At 41.4% G+C, this 27,346-nt stretch overlaps 1 protein-coding gene across 2 annotated transcripts; it reads right to left on the bottom strand.

The window, feature by feature from the left end:
* Positions 1 to 9,209: 9,209 nt before the first annotated feature.
* On the bottom strand, positions 9,210 to 26,708 carry CWC15 (CWC15 spliceosome-associated protein). 2 transcript variants are annotated; one of them, XM_010578215.1, is made up of 7 exons: positions 26,607 to 26,694; positions 24,502 to 24,640; positions 22,321 to 22,433; positions 21,296 to 21,384; positions 20,412 to 20,522; positions 10,592 to 10,710; positions 9,210 to 9,857 (listed from the first exon to the last, which is right to left on the bottom strand). In XM_010578215.1, exons 2-7 carry the CDS (start codon positions 24,630 to 24,632, stop codon positions 9,728 to 9,730), a joined length of 693 nt encoding a protein of 230 aa, XP_010576517.1. In that variant the 5' UTR covers positions 24,633 to 24,640; positions 26,607 to 26,694; the 3' UTR covers positions 9,210 to 9,727. The 2 variants fall into 2 exon arrangements, with proteins under 2 accessions (XP_010576517.1, XP_010576516.1); XM_010578214.1 differs by having other exon boundaries at positions 9,403 to 9,857; positions 26,611 to 26,708.
* Between the last annotated feature and the right edge of the window lie 638 nt (positions 26,709 to 27,346).

Here is a 27,346-nt window from a genome sequence, read left to right as displayed (position 1 = left end):
AGGCTTAAGCTCCTACGATAAAGCAGCTACCTTGTCCCGCCTGATGCTCACTCATGTATGCCAGCATGCACTCGCACTCTTGGGGAGCTACAGAGGTCCTGGTCAGGGACATGTCCCAGACTCCATTTGTGAACTTCCTCACGACAGAAAGGAAAGCACACTTGTAAAATTCCACATCACATCCACCAGGATGAGCGAGGAGGTGCTTACAAGTGTTTTAGAGGACCAGATTAGATTTCAGCATAATCGTGGCTAATGGGGAAGTCTCCGCCACCCCAGTCAATCTGAAGACAGCCTTAAAAGACAACTACAGTGTTCGACAGGACCAACCAAAGGCAGAAACTCCATCAAGGAACAAGCAGCCATGACAGGGCTGTGGTTACATGGCAGCACAGGGTAGTGGCAAAACCAAATTGCGATGCAAGAACGCAACCATTGCTCCAGGTCACATCCGAGACACACTGCTCACTGCACTAGCGCTCTGCTTGGCAGCGGCTCCATGGACAAGTTCAGGACCTCAAATTGTGACAGTGTCACGTTTATGTTTCCTCCTCATTCTCCCCCTCCAACTCTTCCTACGGTAATACTGACATGGAGGCACCAGAAGACAATGATACATCTGCTATGGGAGATGACACGTATGAGCTGGAGCCACCACTCCTGCTGCATCTGTTGTGTTTGGTTTATGGACATTAATTGTTACAGCAAAGCTCTCTCTAGCCTCAGTGTCCAATGCCAGTTCATGTTGTCTTGCACAAGGCAGCACCTGCAGATATCAAGCCTTTCTCAGTTCCCAGATCAGATGTCCCAGATAAAAAGGAAGAGAAAGCTTGGGCGTATCTTCATACTTTGTGAGCTCCCTGGATATTGCTTTAAAATTACCAGCTATATTCTGTCCTACTGAATGCTGGATTAAAAAAAAAAAACTCCGCTGCTTTGCCTTTCTTTAAAATTTAGGCATTACAGAAGAAAGAAGAGAATTAAAAGCCAGGAGTAGAAAACAAGCCCTGGACTTGATGTTCTGCTGGCAGAAGTTGGCTTAGCTGAAGACCTGGTCCCACTGCGTCCTTCACACCCCCGCTCTGCTGTCCCCATGTCCCCTCTGTTTCTGCTGCATCAGTGAAGAAAACTTGTGGGGAGTTTTCAACTTGCTGACAGATCTCTTTCCTCGGGAAGAGCAGCTGCTGGGTTAGTCCCATAATAATGCCATTCGGTATCAACCCATCCCTCTAGAGCCCCGCTTGCCACCTTTGGTTTGCAGCTGGTGCTCTCAGACACTCAGTTATTCACTGTCCCTGTGGCTGGTGGGGCAGCTTATCCCACCAGACTCCCTGGACTTGGCAGGAAAAGATGTGGCTGACTCTTAGGATGTTCAGGATATTCCAAAAAAGTCTTTGGTTTATTGCTATTTCCACTTAGAAAACACATTTCACTAAAAAAAGAATTCCAAGTATTTAGAAACATCTTGGTCTTGCTCTCCCATTTACAGCAGCAAGGACCAAGAATAACTCCACCGCAGCCAGCGGTGTAACACTGGGATAAAACCAGAGCCATGCCAGTCACAGAATTAATGTCTCAGAGCACTGGTTTTCGAGTATCCCGGGACAGAAATCAGATCTTCAAAAGCTCCCAGCTCCCTTTCATTCGCCTCTTAACTGACCGCAGTTTCAGATGTTGCTCAGCATTTTCCTGCAGAGGTTGAGTGCTTTGGAAAACCTGTTGACAGGCCCCTGAACTTGTTGTCAAAAGAGCAACGATCTGTGCTGAGACTCTGAAACTCATCCTTTGTGGCAGCTGAAACAAGTTCTGCTGAGCTGTCGAGAGCAGACAAACAAGTCCATCTGGTCCTAGTTAGTGAGTTATCACCTCTTCGGCTAAGGCCCATTACGGGGGTGGGAAGAACTTCTCTCTGTCTATGTTACTCTGCTCAACTTTCCTGGTCATCCGTCACACTCCTTCCAATCTCCTGATCTCTTCCCTTCACTTAATTTCACCATTTTATTTTTTTTCCTTTAGCTTTCTGCATCTGCTAGTTCTAACTATGTCCATCTCCAGTTGAGCATGGTCCAAACACCCTCCAGGTCTTCTGTCAAGTCCCTCCTCACATGCCCTTGTACCAAGGCACCTCATGGCATCTCTCCGTTTTCTTGCAACATGCTTGCTCCGGTTGTCAGATTTGATATTCTTGGCAAGGAGTAACTATTGGGGAAAAAATGGATTAAGTTAAATAACAAACCCACTCCAAACCAACAAATGCCGAAGAGGAGCCAGCCAGCCAAGCTGCAGGAGTATGAAAACGGAAGGCTTTCTCCATAAACGCTCCCAGCTGCAATCAGCAGTTGCTAGTGGCTCTCTAATAAAAGGAAGAGTAAAATTAAAAATATGTTTTTGAGATCACTGCTAATTGACCAAAAATGTTGCCTTTGACAATGTGTAATTTTAATAAAATCTTAATGCCAAAGGCCCTAACTCCCCATTCTCAGTCTAGATCCAGCCACGCTCTCATGCTCTGCAGCTATGGCTAACGGGCAGCTCAGCAGACGAAGGTATGTCCCAAGCTCTGTCCTCCTGCAGGAGTTTGACCTGGAAAGCTGAAGTCCAGATGGACTAGTGCCACCCCAGGCACATCCCAGAGGGTGGCTGCATGCCCCACTGCGACCACTGCCCATCGCAGAAGTGCGGCGCAGCTGCTGCCTATGCCAGCATGCACCTTTCTGCACCGGGGTCTGTATTTGCTTCACCTCACTTCAGTGCTCCACCCAGACTGGCAGAAGACATCACTGCCCGGGTCCTGCCGCAGGACCACGGGTGGCCAACAGCCTCCAGACTGAGGGACCCGTGGGTGCATGAGCCATGAATTTACCCAAGGGACCAACGCTGAGCACTCCTCCCTCTATCCCCTGCCACAAGCAATACTAATTCAGACCTCCTGCATCTCTGTTGCGACCACTGAGGCTATCAGATGCTCTAAGGTGGGTCCTTCCCTTGTTCCCCATGGTTCAGCACTACACGGGTAAAGGTGCACCCCCTTCAGCGGGAAGAGAACCGGGCAGAGCTGGGATGCCAGCACCCTGCTCTCCGCTTGGAACCAGGGTTTGGACTGGAAGGGTTTACGTGCCTGAGCCACTCCTGCAAATTCACACAAACTGCAGCAGAGCCAAAAACCAAACCCTGCCTTCCTCACATCTCAGGGTAGGGCTGAAATCATTTCTTCACCCCTTAGCTTCATGCCTGTCTCCACAAATATAACAAGTTCTGCAGTGTTAAGTCCATCAAGGGGAATGAAAACCAGGCCACCATCCTGGGTTAGTGGCTGGAAATAAGACTCCGGAGTCCTGATTACCATCCCCTGCTCTAACACCTATGTAACACCATCTTGGTTTTATTCTTTATTGGAACAAACGGCAGAAACGGATACTACACAGAGAAGGACTTTAATTTGCTTTTTTAAAAAATTCTTTGGCTCTAGAATTTTCTGAAATTATTCCTTCTCTCACTGTCTGCATTGAAAGAGAGAATATCCATTTTTAAAAAGCTGGTGTTTGAAAAGCAAGCATAAATTAAAAGAGGATGTGGGCATAAAACAGCTATAGATTTCAACATCTATGAATAATTTCTAAAGCTCTAAAAAACATGATTCATTGTTGTTACCATCAGCTTACCTGTGCCTCCAACTGAAGCAAATTCAACCCTAAAAGTTTTAAATTGGAAAGATACTCCAGTGAAGTATCATCTTCTAAAATAAATCACAATGTTCACCACCTTTCCTGCGCTGCCCAAAACAAGCCTTGCCGTAAGAAATGTGATGAATCTATATATTGCTAGCAGGAGTAGGTTTTACTGGGGAGAGGTCGCTTAACAGAGTCCTTTAAGAGGTGCAAGTGACAGTTCACTTCATCAGAAGAAAGAAACCCAACAGGACCCCAACTTCTCCCACTCTTCTGTCTGGTGTCGACAACCTCCATCGCTGCCTGGCTTCAGAGCAGCCTCCAGCTGCAGCACCTCTCCAGAGCAAGGGAGGAGACCGAGAATATCAGACACTAAGCTTGAGGGCTAGTAAACAGCACACCGGAGTATCAGCCTTTGCAAACTAGGTCATGAATTAGGCTACATGACTGGTTTTGTTCAAGCCCATTGTCGTCCTCTCCTCAAAGGGACCATGACATTTTCATGATGTTGGTCTGTACCAGAAGGACAAATTCAGCAAGAACATTCACAGAACTCTGAGTTGTGCTGGTCTCACCACGATGGCACATCTGGGGCTCCTACCTGGGCCACACGAACACAGGACATCTAGGATGCATGCACACCAGAGGAAGGATTCATGTGGATTTCAGTCAGAACAGACTTTTATTTCAGAGAGTTAATTTATCCTGCAATGACAATATCCAAAAGTTTAGTGCTAGGACTCAGCCACCCACCCAGGCAGTGGTTCAGCACGTGATGCTTCAGCAGAACGTACCATCCACGCACCCCACCAATCCCAACAACTCGTGTGCGACCAAGTCCAACCAAGCCACCCCAAAGGACAAAGATCAACCCCAGGGGACCGCATTTGAAAGCAAGCAGACCGACTGGCAGATCTGTCCTCCACCCTTATCCAGCTCAAACTTCCAGCTTGTTCTCCCAGTGCAGTAAAAATAAACCTTTTCCAATGGAGGAAGACCAGCTGCTTCAAATCCTGTCCACTGAAAACCACTCAGTTAAAAAATAAAGAAATAGCCCAACCCCTTAACCAGAGTATTTCTAAGAAAGAGCTGGGAGGAGGGGCAGATCTGTAGGTAAGGCAGTGGGCAGGTACCGACAGAAAGGGGGCTCACCACTCAGCTCCCAAATACAATTTTTTGTGAGACTGAACAGTCTGTCTCAATCCTGCCCTTCACCCAAACTTCTGAGCATTTAGGCTCTTCAGAATACAGCCTGCTTTACAACCTTTGTTTCCATAAAACCTATCATAACAGATCCCCATTGCTATCTATAAAGTTGTATTATAGTATAATTTAGAAATCATCTTCTTTGCTCTCTGTTGAAATCAGTAGCATCTGGATAGGAAATTAGACTTCTTTCTTTCATTTTCCTCCTCCCATACAGTGTTGCTTCCCTCTACTTCAGAAGGTATTTCTTAGGGTTGGTGGCAAACTGGGATTTGGATTAGGAGACATAATTTGTTTAGATCTAGATGACTCTTCCTTCTCATTAGAGCTGCACTAGGCACGTTAGAATTCCCAGCAATTTTTTTTTTTTTTTTTTTTTTTTTTTAAACTCAGCAAGCCATGGTTTCCCACTTGAAAGATCAAATTTTGGTAAGATCAGTGACATTAAGCTGCTCCTCAACTGCTGGTCAGGTGCTACAAAGGGGAGAAAATGCCATACTACACATGGACACTTTTATTGCATCCCTTAGGTATATTCCAATTCTCTGAACTAAAGCAATTTAAAAACTAGACATAGTCACTATTTCATTTGCAATCTTATTTCCCTGCCAGTCACAGCATCATGGTCATTCTTCACTTACATCCCATAATATGCCCACCTATAACAAGAAAACAGTTGAGTCTGAAATTCATAAAAGCCAACCTGTAAGATCTCAGTCAAAGGAGGAAAGCAGTACAATGGTAAAATGTATCTGTGGATTAAGAACATAAGAATTCAGTGCTTCTTTTTTTTTTAAATTTATTTAAAATGAGTGACTTAAACACCTATGGAAACATTATTCTTCTTTCTGCTTACCCCCAATTCAAAAAGAGAGCTCAGAGGAGCCTTTCTTAGGAAACATGACTCTTCCAAATGTGCCTATTTACGCTCTGCTTGAACCATATCTTGAGGGACAGAAAGTATAGCAATGAGGCTATATTTGCTTTTATTGCTAAATATGACAACATGTCAGTCTGCCTAGGGAAAAAAGTAGCTGAACTTAAAACAAAACACAGACTTTATTTCTTTGGAAAAAGAATCCCCAAACTTTTCTCCTAAATAAGCAAGACAAATTTTGGCAGGAAGTTTTGTTCTTGACCAACAGCTAACTAAATTTCATGCTAAAAGTTGACAGGAGATGGAAGAAGGACTTCCATGGATGGAGACATTTCTGTGGGTATTTTCTTTCCCTCCCCTTGAATATGTATGGCAGAGCACTAGGCACTGAGAAAGCACGAAAATCAGAGAAGCCCCTACATGTGATTCTGACTCTCCTTAGAAGAGAATTAAGGCTTCAGGCTCCAACTAGCCATGACTGCAGATATGAATAAACACTTGAGCCTGAAGCAATTTCTGAGCATCAGCACATCCCTTCAAGGCTTGAATCCTACAGATCTTCCTTTGAAGTGAAGCACTTCAAGGCAACATCCCCCATTCATTTGATGGTTTGACCCTGTGCTCAGATCTCTCCTCCAGCATGAAAGACTTTAAGGTATTTGTAGTAGTAGGAAAAAGCAGAGAGAAATTTCAGCAGCTCGATGGGAAGCGATACATGCACGGCTGAAAGGAGACACCAGGCTGTCACCACACCAGGCACAGCTGGGCTGCCCGTGAGGCACTCAAAGGTAAACAGAGCAAGTACCAGATCACCTCTGCCCCAGGATTTTATTTCAAACAAAACCCAAGTTAACGGAGGAACTGGAACTCACCAAAAAGCCCTTTTTTTTTTTTTTTTTAAATTAAGTCTCCTTCATAGGATGGTACCTATGACTACATGAAATCCTGAAAAATGCAGATAATGATTTTGCTGATTGCAATACGAAGCCTTTAATATTCAGCCATCTCCTTGAGGAAGACAAGTAGATGCTAAACACTTTAAACCTTGTATACACTCAGCACAATTATTTCCAGCTGGAGGACTATCATTAAGCTTTATTCCTCATACTATTAATCCCTTTAGAATTATAAAACATATTCCAAGAAAAATTTTGAAAGACAAAGCTTTTTTAAAAACAACTTAGAAGTTTAACTGTTAGTCTCTATGGAAAATAGATCCTGGTTTTCAGTTCCAATGCCATACCAAAGATAACCATAAACAAGGGAGAAACTGTTTATAAAGCAAGTGGCTTTATTTCAAGCCACCAGTTACAGTGAGTTCAGGTGCTGCTTAGAATAACACAGGATTAAACAATCCTGATTGCTAGGAACTGTAAAATATTGCATTCCTTGAAGTGCCGAATGTTAACTTTCTTCCACTTGACCTCCTGGAACAGCTGCCTTGCCAGCTCCACTGCCTTTGTTGAAAGTTATTTGTCATACTGAACAGAGGCTCCTGGAAAAAAACCTATGCTGGGAGCAGAGGTGTAGAACATCATGGTCTGATTTTTTTAAGAACTCACAGTCACACTGCAGTTTTACAAAAACAAATGATCAGCCTGTCTTTTCCTAGATGAGTACAAGAAGGATAGTAGAAAATTAAACATCAATACAGCATCAATAGTGAAAACACAGGGCTCTTACTCAACAAAAAGCACAGAGCGCTTTAGTTTTCCAGTACTGGTGAAGAACATTCAGTAGTTAATGATGCAAAACCCACCAAGAGATAAGGCTTGAGATTCCTTAATTATCATGTTGTGTTTGTGTACTGCTGAGTCCTCAGATTGTGGGTCAGCTTACACTGCAGGAAGCTAAAATACAAAAGCTCTGAGGGGGGAGGTTAGAGATAGGATCTGCAAATTCTGTGGTTGAGCTGAACAACAATGCCAGCAAAAAAACTCAAATAAAGCTGCAGCCCGGAGCCATATGGTCCCTACAGCTCTTTCTCCAGAACCAGGGACAGAGAGCGCTACTGGAAAAAAATGACTGAGTACACCTATGCATTATGCAAAAGTTTAAGAAAGGGATGTTCCTGCAGGTATGGAGAACAACTGCCTGCATATCTGAAGAAAACCTCATCCAACCCCAGCCATCTGGCTTCTTAAAAGTATTATTTCCTCTAAGAAAAGAGTTACATTACTTCAAGAACACAAATGATGGCATTATGCACTTATGATTTCCATGAAGGCATTCAACTGGCATTTCAACTATGTCTCTCCCTCTCCAACAAAACCGTATGCTCACTTGCTCACTTTGGCACACTGATTATCTCTTGTAATACTGCGAGACCAATGTATTTTTTTGTTGTTGCCATGACAACTATGCTGTTAGATCAGACCTAAAGCAGCAGCTGGCTTCTCCATTGCTGGACCCTGACAAGTACAGAACTTAACTTTTCCCCCCCCCTTCTAAATACATTGCCTATATACCAAGATTTTAGTAGCTTCAATTTAAAGAATTACAAACTACACCCATTTTTCTGCTTCCCAAGAATCATTACTGTCATAAGGCAGGTAGCAGAAGTAACACAAACACATATTCCTCCAGTAGCTGTAGGAGCTCACATGACCTTAAGCATGCTGAAAATCTCGCTTCCAAGTAAATATGGGTATTAGCTGCTGGCTAATATGTACACTATGCATAGCTCAATGACAGGGTGGCAAATACAGCTAAGGCTAGTGAAAGCTTTTACAGGATACCAGAGTCAAGCCCAACAAAAATCTAAACCAATGTGCTCTAAATTTACTCTCTTAAAAAGAATATCATATATATTTTCAAATTAAGAGCTTGAAAATAATAATATTACTATGAAACAGTGTCTGTAAGAATGAACTAGACTGACTATAACACAGGCAACGAAAAGGGCAAGAATTTTACATAAATGCATCTGAGTTCTGCCACTGTAGCCTTCTAGGTAGAGAAGCAACTACTACATTTTGCAAATGTTAGGGTCATATCCAGTGCATCACTTGGCCAAGATTTCAAATGCAACCGAGACAACAGAAGAAGAGAAAAAAATATCCCTTCATAGCTGGGATTTTTTTCAGTCATTCATATTTTATACTGTCCTATTAAGTGCTAAAATGGGACGTTTCAGAAGTAAACAAAGTGTACTATGGTATCTGGAGGAGATGACTCGTTTAATAAAAACACTCACTTGCAAGTTTGACAACACTATTCCTACTGAACCATGCACACACAGACTGAACCTTGTGGCCACATGGTTGTGGCTGAGGGACTGAGCACTACAATGGTTAATTAAGCAGAAAAAACCCCCATGGTTCCACAGAGCATTCCCCACTCAAGGCTCCCCCAAGCATTACATGGATTGCTCCAGAAGTGCTGAGCCAAGAGAGCCCAGAAAGCAGGCCTGCTAAGAACTTGGAGCTAACCCACCAAACCGTAACTTGGTTGACAATAAGAAGAAACTAAAAAGGAAGGTTATTAATTAAGTTTCTAACTAGCTATTAAGAGGAAGTCCAGTTTTCTACCAAAAGTAGCTTTTTTCAGTTCACGCTGGTTATCATACTCAGCTACTCCCCATCTTTGATAATACTCACATTTACAAAAGTTGCATGAGTTACAAATCACCATCACTACAAATGCAAGTTGTTTTGGAAAGCAATTTAAACAATTATAAGCATTTATTGCAAACCAGCTTCTCTCTTCTACCATTTACAAGGAGGCCAGTAAAAGTAAATGCACGTGAACAGAAAAACATTCATGAAACACAAATTGATTTAATTAAAACTGAAAAGGAAAACATATTGCAGGAATAAAAACTCCAGATACATAGCAGTTATTAATTATGAAGTGGCTGATGATCTTGGAAAAGCATTTGGGAATTCATGACCAAATATTCAGCCTTGAATTCTGAGGGAAAGGGAGGGAACCATGACCTTCCAAGGCCTTCAGCACCACTGCACATAAAACTGTACTACTTGATATATTTTTCCATGAACTTTTTGTGAAATTCTGATCGCAGAGTATCATTCACGAATCTTTTGTCCTTTTTTGTTTCGTCTATCCCCTTGGCACAATTCTTGAAGACAACATCATCATCCCATCTGAAAACAAAAGTTTTTAACTTCATTAAGTTTGTATGAAAATTAGGTGCAATTTACAAAAATATATAAATGAAGTTTGGCTCTCCTATTTGAATGTACTAAGAGCAACTAGTCATTAAGATTAGATTTTAGTCTTTAAGAAAAAAAGATCTATTTTTCTAATCCAAGCCATCTCCTACATGCTCCTGAGTTCAAAGTGTGATGAGTATCAGTAAATTAAAGGGGTTTTTATCTTTACAGAAAATAATGACCATTTGAACAGAGCAGAAAAAAACCCTTTGATCTAACGGCCCTTATTTTGATAAATGCAACAGTAATGGGAATATCTGAAAACAACAACTGTATTGAGAAAAATACTGTTATTTATTAATTCTAGTTATGCTAAAAAAACCCACCAAAACAACAAAAACCCCAAACCAGCTAGATCTTAAAGGGGAGCATAACATCAAATTTCTTGAGGAACTTCGGTCCTGTTACTTTTTGTATCATTATGCAATGTCAGACAAATGCAATTCTCAATATCTCTCTTTTTTAAACACAAAGTAGCAGGATTATTTGTTCAGAGAAATGCACAAGACAATCACTACATGTATCAGTATCCCAATTCTACATTACACTGCTTGTGACAAGATCCAAGGAAGGAAATAAAAACCAATGGCAGCGATAACATTTTCTGACTCCGAGTATCGAGAGGGAGCAAGGGGATGGATATCACAGTACAGACTGCACAGTACCTCCTCTTCACTTTGAAGTTTGCTTGAGGCTGTGCTGGTCCTGTAAGGTTCAGCAGTGGGTTACCACTCAGAATGTTCTCCATCCGAATTCTTTCTTCTTCAGCCTTTTGCTCTTGTTCCTGAGAATCAGAAATGGATATATTACTTTTCTAGGCCACTTTTCTCATCTCGTTGTTAGAGAAAAACATTATTTAGCTGTGAACAGTCACACAGACAGAGCTTTAATTCCTAGCTCCGACTTTTCAGAGCATTTGACACTTGCATACGAGTAGCATAAGGATAGAAGCAGAGATACTCTAAAGAGCTTAACATTGCTAATAAACTGTCAATCTAGCAACACTCATATCTGCTCTACTTAGCTATGATGTTCCATCAAATATTCAGTTAAATTCTAGCTTTACCATTTACATATTTATTATATTAAAACTTGTATACAGATTAAAAGACTTTCTTTATCCTAATGAGAAAAGAGACTACATTATACAATATTCATTAGGTGGAAGAAACCTTACAGCATATTTAAACTTCTCTATCTCCAGCAACCTGCTTGGGTTTTACACCTGCGATTTCCCTAGTGACCAGTTAAAAAGAATATTGAGAAATCCAAGGTGAAACTGAGCAGTGGATGTCATAAGTTTATTTAAGAGTTCCAATATTAAGGAGCAGAAAAATTTTCTTTTCCTTGTACTGTCAAAAGCATGTATCTCAAGCCTAAGTGAAGCACTGCACTACAGGCAACACAAAGTAGATTTCACTGCCCACGCTTCCAAGCTGTATTAATGTATTTAGCGACTTAAATGTTCACAGACTTCAAAATGAATGTGTAATATTCATTTTACATCAACGTATTTTCCACAACCTTTCAAATGTATTACAAGGATTGCTCTTTGATGAAAGTACCAGAAAGAAAAAAAAACAAAACCAACAACTCTTCAAATTTGGATCTCCTTAGTCTCCTGCTCCATGCTAGTTTAAAAATGCACTGAAGTCTCATTAGCACTGCAGGAGACTCAAACCATGGCTTTTAAAAATTATATAAACTAAAGACAAAGAGATCACAAGGTTGGGGTTTTTCTTCCCAAACTGCAGAAAATTCATGGCTGAGGCCTGCTATGGGATCGCAAAAGAGGAATAGTTTTTCTTGATGATAGCGTTTACAAGTTTTAAATGCTAAACTTGAACACCAATGCTAGCCAGAGTTCTCTAGCTTCAAACATTTAATCAATACTAAGTGATATATTACTAAAACTATCTACAATTTACAATGTTTTTCCATTGGACTGATCAGGTATGTGAAATATTCCTATAAAACACCCCAATCCTCTTCAGAACAATACCAACTTAACATACATACGAATACCAGATAATGCAGGATCACTGGTAAAGATTTTACCTTTCAAAATCTACCCAAGTTTTAGTTACCTACCATTACAGTGCTTCTCACAAATAAAATTTAGAACCAGCTGCAATTAATTGCCACTGGGATGGGAAAAGCTCCTCAAAAGGGCATATTGCTTAAAAGCACGGTACACCTTCAGGTCAAGCCCTGTAATGCTCTTATTAAAACATGCACATAGGCAAAACTTGCCCTTGCTGCTGTAGCCATGGAGCTTTAACAAAATCCACAGCAGTTAAAAGTTATTAACAAAAATAAATTAAAGTTTTGCATTTTCAAATACAGCTCTAAATCCAACATTTGCATTCCAACTTCAGTTGTTATTACCACCCCAGTAAATAAGGAAACACAGAGAGCAAAAATACTGGATATGGAACAGCAATTTCCCCCCATACTAGAAATACAAATTCAAATTATACATTTCTCTCCTCTGTGGATTACAGACAAAAAAATATATGCAGCTTCTTCTGCACAGTATGCCAACCTTTGGTTTACCATCTTCCTCCCCTGTAACTGGAGGAGCCAACAGCAGTGAAATCTGATTTACTGCAGTTGTCATGTGTTCCCACCAGAAGTCAAGCAGGCCTCAGACTACGATACAAGCACATGCATGCAAAGTACTAATTTGAAACCAAGCAAAATCTAGGATATTGGTACAAGCAAAAAAATCAGTATTGATTTTCAGGTACCTCCAAAGAGACGATCAGATTCTGTTTAAGACCATTACGCAAATTTACAACAGGATGCAAGCATGTGAAGTGTTCTTTGTGCTGTCCAAAATAAGGTAGGCTCTGCACCATTAAATTTAATCTCCAATGCTCCATTAAAAGTGAGACTTTGAAAAAACAAGAAGTCTGGGACAAATGTTAAAAGCAAGTAAGAATGCTACAACCCCAAATTTCATACTGCACTATACTCAAGAGAAGGTAGGACTAGTAAGAGCATTGCAAGAAATTAATACTCCCCTGTTGAAAAATGCCTCTGTAGACAGAACTGCTTCCAAGTCCTACAGATGCAAACAGATGCAGCATTTTTTCCATTTTAGAGCTGAACTCCAGGGAGCTCTTCTCAAGGTGACATGCAGAGCATGGCCCAGTCTTGCCCTCAAATTTCTAAGACATTAACCTCAGCCATGATCCAAAGTTACTGACCCTGTGCATCATGCACCACTTTAGCTGGGACACACATAACTATCTTATGCTGTTTTTTTATGATGCATGAAAATGCATCCACACACCACTGACAAATGCAGACAGAACTACAATGCACTCCACACACAGTATTTCTTCGATGGTCAAAAGTCCACTGGAGTCAGTCAGCATCTTTTGGGGGAGAAATACAGTTGTTCTTCCCTCCCTTCCCCCATTTCAGATTTTATCTCAACAGCTCCTACAAAGCCGATGGTTCCAGCATTCTCCACCATGCATGAAGAGAAGTGAAAAGCACTCAGTCATTTGAATTGTAAGCATTCAGAATCACTAGAGGAAGATAAGGCCAATATTAAGAATCACAAAAAATATGCACATAGTACTCCAGAGTTCTTATTACACACAAATGCACATTTAATTTTTCTATAGTAAGATTTAAAAAGGCATGTTAGGCATCATCCTAACTTTTATCTGCTTTACATAACCTATGTAATATCCTTCAGCCTCAATTAGCCTGACACAGTTTGCTCTCTGATAACGAAAAAAGCATTATCAGACTGAAGTGATAAAATGTGGCGATAGGGGAGAAAAAAAGAAAAGAAAAAAAAGAAAATCAAAACTGAAATAACACTTTTAAGAAGCGTTACACTACAAGTAGTGGTATAAGACTAAGTGTAGGATTTAGCTCCAGATTAAGACACCTACATCTAGACATCTGCTTGTAAGTACCTGAGCTCACATCTCAGCAGAGATCTAGAGAATACAATGAGTCAAGACAGTTTTTCTGCTCACACTAAATTACACACAGAGGAGACCAACCATGCTGCAGGCTCTACTGACTGCATCTCCATTGTACCACCACGGAAGCTGGGATACATTAACTTGTACGTTGACCCCAACAACTTGGTATTTCAAGCTCAACTGAATCATGTCTAAAACTAATTGCTAGCAAAAAACTACATTGACTCAAGTCAACTACAATTCCAGAGGACTGGAGGGTAGCAAAAACTGCACTATAATCAAAAGAAGTGGTAGAGACAATCTTGGGAATTTCACAATTACATTTTACTTTTGCACCTTTTAAATTATTAAAAACAATTATGAACATAACACTAACAGAAGCTGTCAAACGTTCTTTTATAGTGACAACTGTTACAGAAAATATCTATGAATCTTATTTTCAAATGCTGATTTTCCATATTCACGTAAGAGATGGTCCAAAGCCCCTGGGCACTTTGTGCAACCCTTCGCTGCTTCTCAGCTCTGTTCACAAACAGAACTCTGCTGGCTTTTAGACCCAGAGAGGCAGAACAACTAGAAGTAGTAACAAACTGCATAAGCTTATCTTTGTAATTAAAGATCAACAGATTAGAGTCTGAAAGGAAACAGATCTGTTGAGTAAGGCATCTCCACTTTTAGTCACTTTACAAATAAGACTTGGCATGCATAGTAAATTATTTATGGAATTCAATCACTCAAAGCTGTTCCAGGCTGGATGACTTTTCAACATATTTGCTACAAATTCTAGGAAGCAGGCTAATTCTGAAGATTAGTCTTGAAGATTTTTTGTATTATTTAGCTTCACTAAAACCTCCCAAAGAAGGTATTCAAAATTGAAAAAAGGTAATTTACTAAGACATGACATGGAGGAAATACTAGTGATGTAAAGTTGACATTTACACTTAAGCTAAGTTACACATTTTGGCCAGAGCTGCATGCAGAATCCCTCATCTCCAGCCAAAAGAGGGTTTCATTATGTTTCAGAATTTTCCACATAAATCTTCCACTGCCCACTCCTCCACTGAAAGCCGGGACACTCCAGGCGATGGAGCATGGGTTGTATCAAATCAAACAGACCAGACATAACCTTCATAGCCATCTGAGCTTCACACCTCTGAGGCAAATCATGCACAGCTGTTCACAAAATAAGCAGCTCTGGTTGCTCCAAAGCCTACATTGTTCTTTTGTGTGGTGGAACAAAGGCTTATTAAGCTAAAACACTATGGATACAACAAACCCACAACAGAAGGAAAGCCTAAGGGGGAAAATAATACCTCTGTATTCACTCCACCTTTTCTAAAATAATGCCTCTTTCCCTGCCTTTCCGTTCAGCAAGACGAGGTATACAACTCTCTTCCTAAGCCATTTTAGCAAAAAAACCACGATACAGATTATTCCATCACTACAGACAGCAGCGCTGCGCTTTTCAGTGGCAGCGTCTTGCACCAGCTATCTGCAGAGATGAATCACATATCAACCATGCTGTAACCACCATGTTAGAGGCAGAAGCAATAGAACAGGAATATTATTGTGTGGGCAATAAGACTGGACTGGCAGAGGGAGTCCCATACCCCAAGGAAGCAGATGGAGAATCGGATCTCACAGCAAGCCTCCACTGTACAACTGAACTCACCACGTGGCATCACAGCTGGGGGAAAAAAAAGCGGACAAAACTATATTAACCTTAACTAAACAATTATTCCTTATCTTGCTGTAAGAATAACAGTCCCTTGGCATACTTGTTTCTGACCGCAAAGGAAAGAAAAACATTATTGTTACCATGGGTTGTTTTTTTTTTTAGTATAGTTCCTACCCTTAGCACAGAGCAAGATCACTTTTACAGAAAGTGCTGAAATTCCTGAAATGACTCCATTGTATCAGTTTTTGTAGATGTTGAGTAGCTGAAAGAAAACATGAAACACCCACATTTCACTGAAGGCTGGGGAAAAAATAAATAATAATAATAATAAAAAAAAAAATCACATAACCTTATTTAAATGCTAATTTTTGAATGACAAACTATGACAGAACTGCATTTAGCAGCAGGGAAAGAAACTTAATAATGCAGAGATCCACCCCAGTTATTCGATCCCATGCAACTTAGTAACTCTATGCAATACAATGATTCAAATAACTGACTGAAACTTCAAAAAATAAGAGCGCAGAGTAATCACAACTGCAGTGCCTATACGCAGATTTGTTGTCATTTTGCCCACAAGGGAGGGGACATTATCATTAGCTCTTGGCAAGGGTAAGTATTGCTAGCATGTCTCAAACATTTAATGAAGAAACATATTCTGCCATCTGCTTTTGCCTCTTCACTGAAATTCTTTCTTAATCACTGATTTGATATTCTAGTTTTAGTTAGACCCTTAAAATTTAAGTGAAAAGGTTAATATTTACCAAGATTCATTTTCTAATGTTTTATTTGAAAGTCTGTGACACAAATAAAACACAGGACAGAGCCAAGATCTATTCTGACTGTTGGTAAAGTAATATATTTAGTTATAGAGAAACACTTGGTGAAATAAAACTGTTAAGAAAACAAACCAAAAACTGAATGGATGTTAAATAGCTTTGCTGGAACTGCACACGTACATTCAGCTGCTCACTGGTTTGAGGTTTGTTTTTAATTATTTCAATCTACCTTTTAAGGAAGTGCTTGAAAATTGAAACTCAAGAGCATTGTAATGCTGAATTTGGAATATTGAAATGTTTCCAAGAAACCTACCCATGGATAGTTCATGTACACAGCAGACCTAGCATTTGTACAGTTTTAGACAGACTCAGAATTATTTCACAGAAATGGCTTTCAAAACTAACATTTCCTGGTCACCTTAGCGTCAACCTGAGAGATTAAAATTGTGGAGGGTGTGAGAAAAGTCAGGGGGACTCCCATGCTCAATCAATTTTTAAAAATACTCATAGTATTTATTTAATGTTTCTATAGAACTCAATGGAATTAAAGGATTTTGAGAAGCTAACAAGCTTTGACAGGAATTGCTTATTTGGTTGACAAACTATTTGCTTCACAGATTACAGAGAAATACGAGTGTGAAGGAAGTTAGAACCTCTTAATACTAGTATTTGTCAAAACTAGATTTAGAGGATTTCTATGGAAATTGGTATTACCACATAACGGAAGTTAACAGAGAGCATGTTGATCTGAAAAAAAAGCAGATTCCCATCTTTTGTTTTTAACTGCTGTCTCACCCGAGATGCATTTTAAAAGGAGCAGGCCTCTTTTCATGACAACTTAAATACTGGACACCAAAGCAATAAGTGAGAACAGTTAACAAAAAATATAGTTTACTTTAAATGAAGTCTCAGAAATAATTGGACTAGCATTTTAATAAATAAAAATAACTAAAGTATCAGAAAAAAATTACATATGGCACAAATTTGGGATATATTACTGTATTTTACCCACTTTATCTTGTTAGGACCCTGGCACGTTCCAAGAAGATGCAGATGCATGTTAATAACAACAAAGAGATTTGAGAACGATGTGCAGAAGATTGAACAGGCATTCACTCTGCAGTTTCCCTTTGCCTTGCCACTAGTTTACCCATGCTGCCTACTAGGGACAGCAGTGTTTCAGCAGATAAACCATCCCTGTACACAGATTAGGACTAACAGCGACTACATAATTAAGATTTTACATGAGATTTTATCCTCAAGTCAGCTGGATGACTAATATAAGGCTACTTACAAAATTAGGTTTAAATTACCGTTTGGAAGACATAATAATATGTAATCCCACATATCTGAAGGGAAAAGGGATTTATATAAAATGGCTGTAAAATGCTTTGCCAGTAACACCTTATTTCAAAGCCGTGGAAAACAAGGCATAATCTAAACAGATTGCACCCCTACAGCCAACATACTTAAGTGATCTTTCCTAAGGAGACCTTTAGTCCTAAAGATTCTTTCCAAGGCCACACCCACCCTTGGTTTTTACATTTTCCATCAACGTAGTCTTAAGTTTCCTACTCTCAAAAAAACCCAAGAAAATAAAATTCCGAGCACTTATAGAGCACCCACTATTTACGGAAGACGTCAATTTTTAAGAAAGCCTATCTGCAACCAGCTGCTGAAAGGATGAACAGAGTACATAGTGAGTGTGCGATAGTGTGCACTATTGCAAACAAATAACTAATACTAATTTTTAGGAAGAAACAAAACATATTCATTTCAGATAATCGTGCATGTATTCAGTATGCACACAGCATTGGACATTATAAACCCTGCTTCTGGGGGAAGGAGGACATTCATGAAGGTAAAAAATAATACCAGTTTGGACACAGCAAAATAAAGCAAGTGCTATACTAAATACTTCATAGCTTTTAGCACCCTCTAGTGACAAAATAAGAATTTCATAGAGATTATAACTCCTGTTTTCTACACACAGGGAAGCATGCATTTGGTTGTCTGTGCTGTATTTTACTACCATTATTTTCCTAACGCAAGTTTTCTACACTGAAATGTGACAAGTTATGCTGTTTAATCTACATGTATAATTTCAACTATCAGGCAAAGTGAAAAATCCATACAGAACTAAACTTTCATTTTAAGCACTGTGCAAGGACAGCTGAAGTAAGCCGACGTAGAAGTCCTTCCTACACATTGTTACCCTTAATTTGTAGTTTAGTACATTTCACACAGGAATACATGGAAGAATTGTTGCCAGTGTTTTTAAGTAATTTTCACCATGTTATTACTGCAGAACACAATTTCATTGCTGCATGGTGTGCTTCAAATGCCTAGATAAAGAGATGAGAAACACTTTCAGACACACTTTAATGTAAAAGACCATTCACAGGCCAGATGGAGAATCAAGTATCAACAGTTTTCTACAGCAAAATTTCTGCACTGAAGCAGCATGATACAGCTTTTAGCCTTCCAAAGTACTTAACTCCAAAATTGCAGAGCTCACTGTTTTTACAGGCCTTGCTGATTCTAAAGGTAAATTTCTATACTGTTAGCCAAGAGTAGGCAAGCACTACATTGCTGCCTACAGTAGTTAAAACATTATCCTCTCCTAGCTGTTCCTAGCGTCTGCTAGATGCTATGCCCTATTCACTGCCAGTTGACTCTACTGGAGAACATTCATGAAAAACGTTAAACTATAAGCGTGTCTGTTAAACTACAGAAAAGGTTATGAGGCACCAAAACATTAAGTTGTCACAGCAGCCTTTGATTACCCTCCTAATCAGCATTTATATGTTTATTCAGCATGTTCTAAAAAACACCTCAGATTACCTTATACAAAGATGACAGATAGCTTGTTTGAGGGAGGGGGTTGGATGGGGTTTTTGTTTGTTTGCTTTGGGTTTTTTGTTTTTTACACTAATGGAGAATCTACTTATAAAAACATACAAAACTACTCAAATTGAAGCATGCAACATTTTTCAAAAGCACTAAAACAATTTCAGCCCTGCTCGAAGGAAGAAAGTGCTTACTAAAAGCAGAAGAGGGAATGCTGCACATATCCACCACTCCTGTTGCACCACCAGAGGCAGAGCATTTCAGTAGTGCAGATGAAACACCTGGACTCTATAAACTCTGTTGCAATACAATGTTAGAGCTATTACAGTTCATCTTAAGTCCTGATTAGTTTGACAACACAGATTATTTCCAGAAACAATCCCTAGAAGTCCATTCATCAATCAGGGATTTTGCTAACGCACTGCATCCCAACAATCTCTTACACCAAGGAGGTGTGGGAGCCAACAGCATAGGATTCCATCCCGCTCACGAGAAAACAATCTCAACTATAGGGCCTTCCCTCCCCTTTCAAGGGCAGAACATGGTGTTTCTATCTGTAGAGAGATTATAGGGAGGTATGAAGGCTACATGTGAGTTGACCTTCCAAGTTCTGAAAAGACTGCCATATTATTATTCATATTTGTGGAAACATTTCTCAAATAAACTCACCTGTGTATAATCACATGAAAACAGTTCTGGTCTTATAGTCACAACTGGTGCTTCTTGCCAAGGCAGCACAGCACCAGTGCTGTGAAACAGCAACTACTGTATAAAACTTGCAGCCGTTAGAAAAAGCATCAAAAAGCACAGATTTTTATTTCATAAATAAAAATCGTATTTCTTGTTTCATAAAAGCTAGTTAACAAATGAAATTACACTGGACAGTATGTAACTCACTAATACAACTATATAGTTTGGTATGATAGCCGTCTTCAGAGAAGGACTTGCATACGAGAAGCAAGATTATCTTGACTCACTGCCTCTACAAAGTGTTGGGAAAGCGAATAAAATGTTTTAGTCAGTAAAATGTTCAGTATGTCTACTAAAGAAAATAATTCTTGACAACAATTATTAGATATAAGAACAAACCCATCACACTTGACACAAGTTTTGAAGGGCACTTAAGTTGGTTTACCAGTTCTCACTCATCCTAAGTACTTAAGGCACACCAGTTTTAATAAACACCAGTTTGCAAAAAACAGATGCTCTTTAATGGGCGAGATTTTACCTTTCGAGCCTGTTCCTCAGCTCGTTCTTTCTTGATTTTTTCCAGTTCAGCCAGAAGAGCTGCAGTGTCATCATCATCACTGTCTTCCAAGTCCTCATCTTCATCATCTTCCTAATAGCAACAAAAGGAAACAAGAAGCAGCTTGCTCATTTCATTTAATAAAAACAGTCCTGGTCTGCCCAGCTAAGGCTGCAATTTGCTGCTGGTTGATTTCTGAAGTACTTGGGTGCTTGGAGTAGCACCAGCAAATACAATACAAATGGTTTATTTGCTCGTGTAAAGTCAAGACAAAAACATGTTTGTGCTTTTTGGATGACTGCAATTATTTTTTTGTAATTCAAATGCTATATAGCTGACAGATTCTAGAGAACGGCTGTCCCCACTAATCATTGCAACATAAGTCATTATAATAGTGTGCCCGAATACCCCGTCCAATATTGTTGGGACCAAATATAACAGGATTAAAAAAACCCTGAGCTTATTGTCAAGCCTTAGACCTAAATCCTAGACATCAGGATGAGGAGAGGAGCCAAGAGCAAGAATCCATTGCTCATGCAGACAGTCAGTGTATCTCAACAGTTCTACCTTTGGGGAATTCTAACTAACCCAGTAGTTGACCAAATCTAAAAAGTCACCCATTTCCCACACTTCAAGTGGTATTTTCAGTTCCCTAGTTTTTGTGTGCTTTCTAAGAATACCATTACAGCATGGACCAGAATCCTCTGAACCACTCTGGACTTCCACCACAGTAGAGTAACTGTGAAAGGAAGATATGCTGGAACCCGTCTTTAATCTTTAGCAGACCTAAACGTACATATTTTAGTAATGGTGAATCCTGAAGGCAGGACAATGAAAGGAAAGAAGACAGAAAAAAAGATACATACATCAGTAAGAGGATCGTCTGCATCAAGATTTGCTGCAGGAATCTGGTCTAGCCGAGGCTTCTTGGACACAGAAGATGATGTTGTGTGTTCTATGGCATAAGATTTAAAAAGAAAGGTGACTAAGTCACTTCATTTAACAGAATCTAATGTCAGAAAGCAAAAATCTTCACAAACAATTAGTCTTGCATTAGAGTAAGAGATACAAGCTCATGCTTACTTTTTTCTCACTTCTCAATCTTAATGCCCATGCTAATTCCTTGCCTGTAGGTATCCTCAAGGGAAGCAATAACATCCCCAAACTTACAATTTGGCCTCCAGAAGTTTTTTGAAGTCATTATTTCAAGAAGAAAGAATAGCAGAAGAAAAACGTGTGGAGAAATATCCTTATTCTATATATCCAACTGGAGGGTTCCCATTCAAGGACCACCCCAAAGCATTACTGTTGGCTAGCTTGGTCCAAACCACATCTGCTTTTCATCTGTGAATCTGACAGCCTCACAATACCTTCACAGCTAAACCTAAAGTAGCTAAATTCTGTCAAGCTTAATACTAAAAACGAGTATTTCTCAAAACCCCCTTTGATTTTCATTTTAATTATCACTTCACTATATCTCAACAGAATTGCATACTTTAAAAAGGGATTTATTGTTACACTGGTGCTGTAACACTAGAAGATGAGTCATTCCCCATCTCCTTTCTGTCTCGCTTGTCCAAGTACAAAAAAAAAAGCCCTTTATTAGCTGTACATACTTGTTGCCAATTCATTACAATCATACAGTATCAGCTGGCCTGCACGATGGCCTATGCTATTCTACTGGCTGGCCTAGATTTCTGCTAGCATGAAGCCAGCATGAAAGCCAGCGGACATTCCCTTGCAGGTCAACAGCTCCGAACTATCAGACCAATACCCTAAATTCTACTCTCATAACATGCTTTCTGCAACCTGCAAAATTCTTACAACACCAAGTTTTGTGCAAGAACAATGCCATACAAAGGTATTAAGATTTTTGCTTCTTTGTTTTTACCTCTGGTTGGTCTGTCTCTATTCTTTTCTCTTGCAGCGACCCGTTCTCTCTCCTCTAGCTCCCTTCTGAAATCACGGTTACGGACCTCTTCAGGAGCATCCTGAGTGGTCTGTCTAAAACAACATGAGGGGGGAAAAATTGCTGAAGTTGACAGTCTGCAGCTGGGAGCAATTTTTTCAAGGAGGCCAATAAATCCTGGGGTGAACAGGTAAGTATAGAGAATAAGAACTGGGCACCATGTAGACATGTGTTTGTTTATTCTCTCTTCATCAGCCCCCTTCTCTGTATGCATTACACACACACACAGACACGCAATGTCACATACACAGGCTCCTTCCAGTGGCTCTCAAATAAATTAAAAGACCATACATAAATTCCTACAAAACCAGGATGACTACATCTACATCTTCCTTCTCCAGCAGTTCAAGCCCAGTGTCCTAGCAGACACCCACAAGCATTATGGTCAACTTTCCTCACTGTTTTATCACTCGAAGTTGCTGCTGCAAACCTAGTCTCTAAGGCTAGAGCAAACTTTTCATAAACCTTTTCCCCTCCAAGAGACATACCAGATAATCTCCCATGACTGTTAAAAAAGTTGGGAGAACAAGCAAAACACTAGCTTTAGTGAAACACATTGCAAATACATGTTTTTCCCTCTTTTATATAACACACAATGGCCAAAAGCAACAGACTATTTATATTTGAGTCACAATAAGTTCCACCTAGAGAGCACTGAATTTTCTGTGGAAATCTTGAAAAGAACTAATGAATAAAAACAAACAGCAACTCCTTTCACCTTTCTGTGAACCCAGTGCTGGAAATAAGAGTGCCTGGAAGAAACCCAGACTGAAGCCATTGTAAACACATTGTGTGCACAGCCTGTCTTTATGATGAAGTATTTCATTTACTTTTGTAATTAAAAACCTGAACTTGGAATCCCTGATATAGCTGCAAAATCCCCCCAAACCCTGTGTCGTTCAAGTGAACATGAGTGGGACTGAAACACTGACCTTTTCCTGCAATGATGCAGTCCTGGCAATTTAACAAAGACAACTTTGTATTAGGTATTTGGGAGAAAGAACAGAAGACACTTAATGCCCCCTCTGTCTCTCTCTCTCATGCACATGGAGGGATTTGTTAAAACATACATTGTATATTCCTGTACATATTTGTCCCCACACACTTCTTTCAAAGCAACAGGCTGGTGTTCCAAACACCGCTTTTGTTTAAACAAACAAACCACACCAGCAATTTTTCCCATAACAACAAAATGCATTTGACAGCACTTTTTGTGCTGTTGATTTTGCCATTCTCCAAAACACTCCAACTCCCTTATCCATACATACTCTTAAAAAACAAAGGGGCAGGAGGAAAGACGTGAAAGGGTAAACATCTGCACAAAAAAGTGCAAATGTAAAACCTTAACAGTAATTCCACTGACGAGAGTAACATCAGTTCCATAAAAAGATCATTTCTAGGCTGACATATTTAATTTAAATTCTAGGCGTCTGTATCACATTGACTCCAGATTTCATTTAATCTTTCAAAAGGATAACGAAGACTTATTATGCATTTCAAACAGAGGAAAATATTCCTAAGATCCCATTATCTTTCCCACTGATTAAAGCAATTTCCTCTCCTAGGACCTGGATGAACCACCTGCAGTGTTTAACATCAGCTCTTCCAACACGTACTACTACCTGAGTGCTATTCCATGACTTCCCTGCCTCCTTTTAATGCCCTTCCCAAGTGGTTCCTTGCCCAATACATGATGTGGTTTTCCTGCTTTTAAGACATGCTCAACTTCGCTCCTCTTATCCCATCTTGCTCTGCAAGTGCAGCACCCTCTGTGGCTCACTCCCAGTGACAACTTTCTTTCCACTCCACTGCCTGAAATGCTTGGTCTCCAAAGCTCACCTTCTTCTGACAATTCAATCCCATAAGCAGTAATAAATACCACTAAAATTAAACCTCTCCAATCACTTGCAATGCACTTGATCTCCTAGGTCTGCTTTGGAGACTTACACTTTCAGCCCATTCATTCAACCCTGTCGCACAATCTCTGGCACCTGCTCAGTGTCAAGCACAGCAACATCTATTGCGAAAATTTCAGAGTACCACTCATAATAAAAAAATCATTCCCAGCCTGTTTTGCCATAAGACAAAAAAACCAATACTAACCTGTATTTGATTTTAGTATGAGAAGGAAGGTCTCTGCTGGAATATTGTTTGGATAGTTGACTTAAGTCTCCTTCACCTTTTCCTCTTCCTCCTCTCGCAGGTTCAAATGTTGGCCTCGCTGCTGTTGTCATTTTAAGTGCTACAGAATCAAAGAATAAAGACAGCCGTTACTACAACTTACAGTGGAAGACATTCACCAGAAGCTACTTCGTTCCTGGCACTGTAGAAACAATGACAAGTCCTACTACAGAATACCAGCTATCACTCATCTCACGGTCCTCGAAATTTAAGGAGGTTTTTTTTGACAAAACTGACAGAATCTATTCAGATTTTCAAAACAAAGTCTTTTCCAACATGCTTGAAAGATGATATACAGACTCTAACCTAAAAATACCAACCTACATTTGTAAGGTAAATAAAACCAGCCAGAAGCTGGTCTCCTATCCTTAAGGCAAGCCGTATAGTCTTGTAACTAAACTCTTTCCCCTTCTGAAAAATGACAGCCAAAAAAGACTGCCTAGTGGGAATGACCCCTCCATTATTCCCCAAACCATATCTAGGTATCATCACCAGAAATGCTGGCTGACACAGACCATACCAAGCCTAGGATGGTGTTGATAATTATATATTGATGAAGATCATGCAACTTGAATGTTCCAGCCCTCGTCATGGCCCTGTTCAGTTCTCTAGCACAGGCACAGCACTGTCATTAATACTGCAGCACAGTCCTTTGGGACCAACCTGCGCAGAGTTCCAGCTGGCCAGCAAAACCTTCTGAAGGGCTAGGCTTAATGTTCCCTGGTAGCAGACAGCTTTACCCTTACGTAAACAAGTGCAATTAAAAAAGCTCAGACAAATGCAGAAGCTTTCATCAGCTCTCACTTAGAAACTGCAAGAACTCACATACTGCTAGCGTGTCCTAAAAAATGAAACGCTACTGTCGATTCCTCTGTGGCAAAGGAGTGAAACAGACCCTGACCAGCCTCAGCCACGCAGACACCCTGTCAGCATGCACTGTGTTCAGCGCTGCTGGACAGGAGCTGGAGACCCTGCAATCCCAAACCACTGTGCCAAGAGTTTAAGATGGTTAACCAATGCCAAACCCCCCTGCATGATCAACCAGCGCCATCTTAAATCTACTGTCTGAAACTATGCTCATTCCTGCTGCACCAAGGCACACACATTCGTTAACCACAGACTAAAGATACACAAGAGACAAGAGAGATACATCTGCAGAGATACATAAAGGCACCAGTCCTACCAACCAGAAGGTTGGATGTTAAAGGATGACAAGAGAACTTATTAAAGAATATTAAAAAGCAAAGAAAAAAAAGTGATATTGCTCCATATGCTTTTGTGATACACAAAAAGTTATTTATGCTCTGCTTGCATTATTTGTTATTTTTTCACTTTTAATGAGATCACAAAACACATGACTTCAGTGTTAAAATTATAAAGAACCACATCTAATGCGGCCGCACAGCTTCATGAAGCATTAACAAATCCCCTGGAAACTGTCCCTCCTTCTCTTAAGTCAGTTTGTATTCGGCTCGGCCTTAAAGGACCCAAGCTCAACCCGAAACCACTCAGGGACCGTCACACTGACTGCTTAGGTTTCCGAAACACAGCCCCGGAGAGGCCTCTGCAGCGCTACACGAAGACAGGACCGGCCACGCAGGGGTTGTTAGCCAAGAGAAAGCGACCGGGCCCGGCCTGGAGCCGAACTGCCTTGGCCACGCAGGGCCGCGCCACAGCCGGCCCCTCCGCACCGCCCTCACGGGGGAGCCCGACCCCCAGCTCCGGCCCCCGCCGACACCCCGACCCGCAGCAGCAGCGGGGCTGGAGCTCCCGCCTCCCCCCCCCGGGCTTCGCCCCCCCAACCCAACCACGCTCCGCTGTCCTCCACAAAGACGCTGCCCCTCGCTCGCCCCAGCTGCCCCCGGGCCCCCTTCGCGCCCCAGCCGCAGCCCGTCCCCTCAGAGGAACCCCAGCACCCCTCGCCCAGGGCCGCCTTTTTCCCCCTCAGGGACCCCAGCACCGCCCTCCCAAGCACGCCCTCCCTCCCCGCCCCGGCCAGCTCGCTCGCCCACCGCCTCCCCGCGTACTTACACCGCGACCTCCCCCCGCCCTGCGCAACCGGGCCTTACGCCACCACCATAATTCCGCCAAGAGCCCACAAGGCACCGCGCGGGAACCAGAGACACAGCGGGGCGGAAGCTGCCACCGAGGGAGGGCTTACCATAGAGAGGGCTGGAGGGGCGGTCACGTGAGGGAGGCGAGCGTGTCCGCCATGACGGCTACCGAGGCGGAAGCGGGCGCTGCGGCAGCGCTGCTGCCAGCGTAGCCATGGCGGCTTCCTCGGGCCCTCCTTCCCCTCGGACCGGGGTCGGGCGAGCCCGGCTCGGGACAGGGAGCTCGGGGCGCCCGTCCTGCGGGCTCGGCCTTGCCCGGGAAGAGGGCCTTGCCCTGAGGTGCCACCAGGCTTGGGTCCTGCGCAGGCCCTGCCCGGGCAAGGCCTCCCCTGGGCGGCCTGCGGGCCGCCGGGCTCTGGCCGGTGCGTGGGGACCGGGCAGGCCCTGGGGGAAGGCCAGGGGACAGTTAGGGTGAAGGGTCTGAGGGCATAGTGCAGCCCTAACTGTAACCTGCTGCTGTGAGCCACTGGCAGGTCTTCTCTCATCAATTAGGTCTTGATTAGACTTGCGAGTTGCCTGTCTCGGAGGAGTCTGCCCAGAGGCTGCTTGCTTGATGTAGGAGGCTTGGAAAAGGGCGGTGTACTAGTTATGTGAAACAGCACTTCGTGGCTTCAAAGCGCTTGCCCTGGGTGTTGAAGCGAGGAGGGATGAGG

Source organism: Haliaeetus leucocephalus, unplaced genomic scaffold, assembly GCF_000737465.1.
Source record: "Haliaeetus leucocephalus isolate CR32 unplaced genomic scaffold, Haliaeetus_leucocephalus-4.0 Scaffold616, whole genome shotgun sequence".
Lineage (NCBI taxonomy): Eukaryota > Metazoa > Chordata > Aves > Accipitriformes > Accipitridae > Haliaeetus > Haliaeetus leucocephalus.
This window is presented reverse-complemented; position numbering and strand designations above follow the sequence as displayed.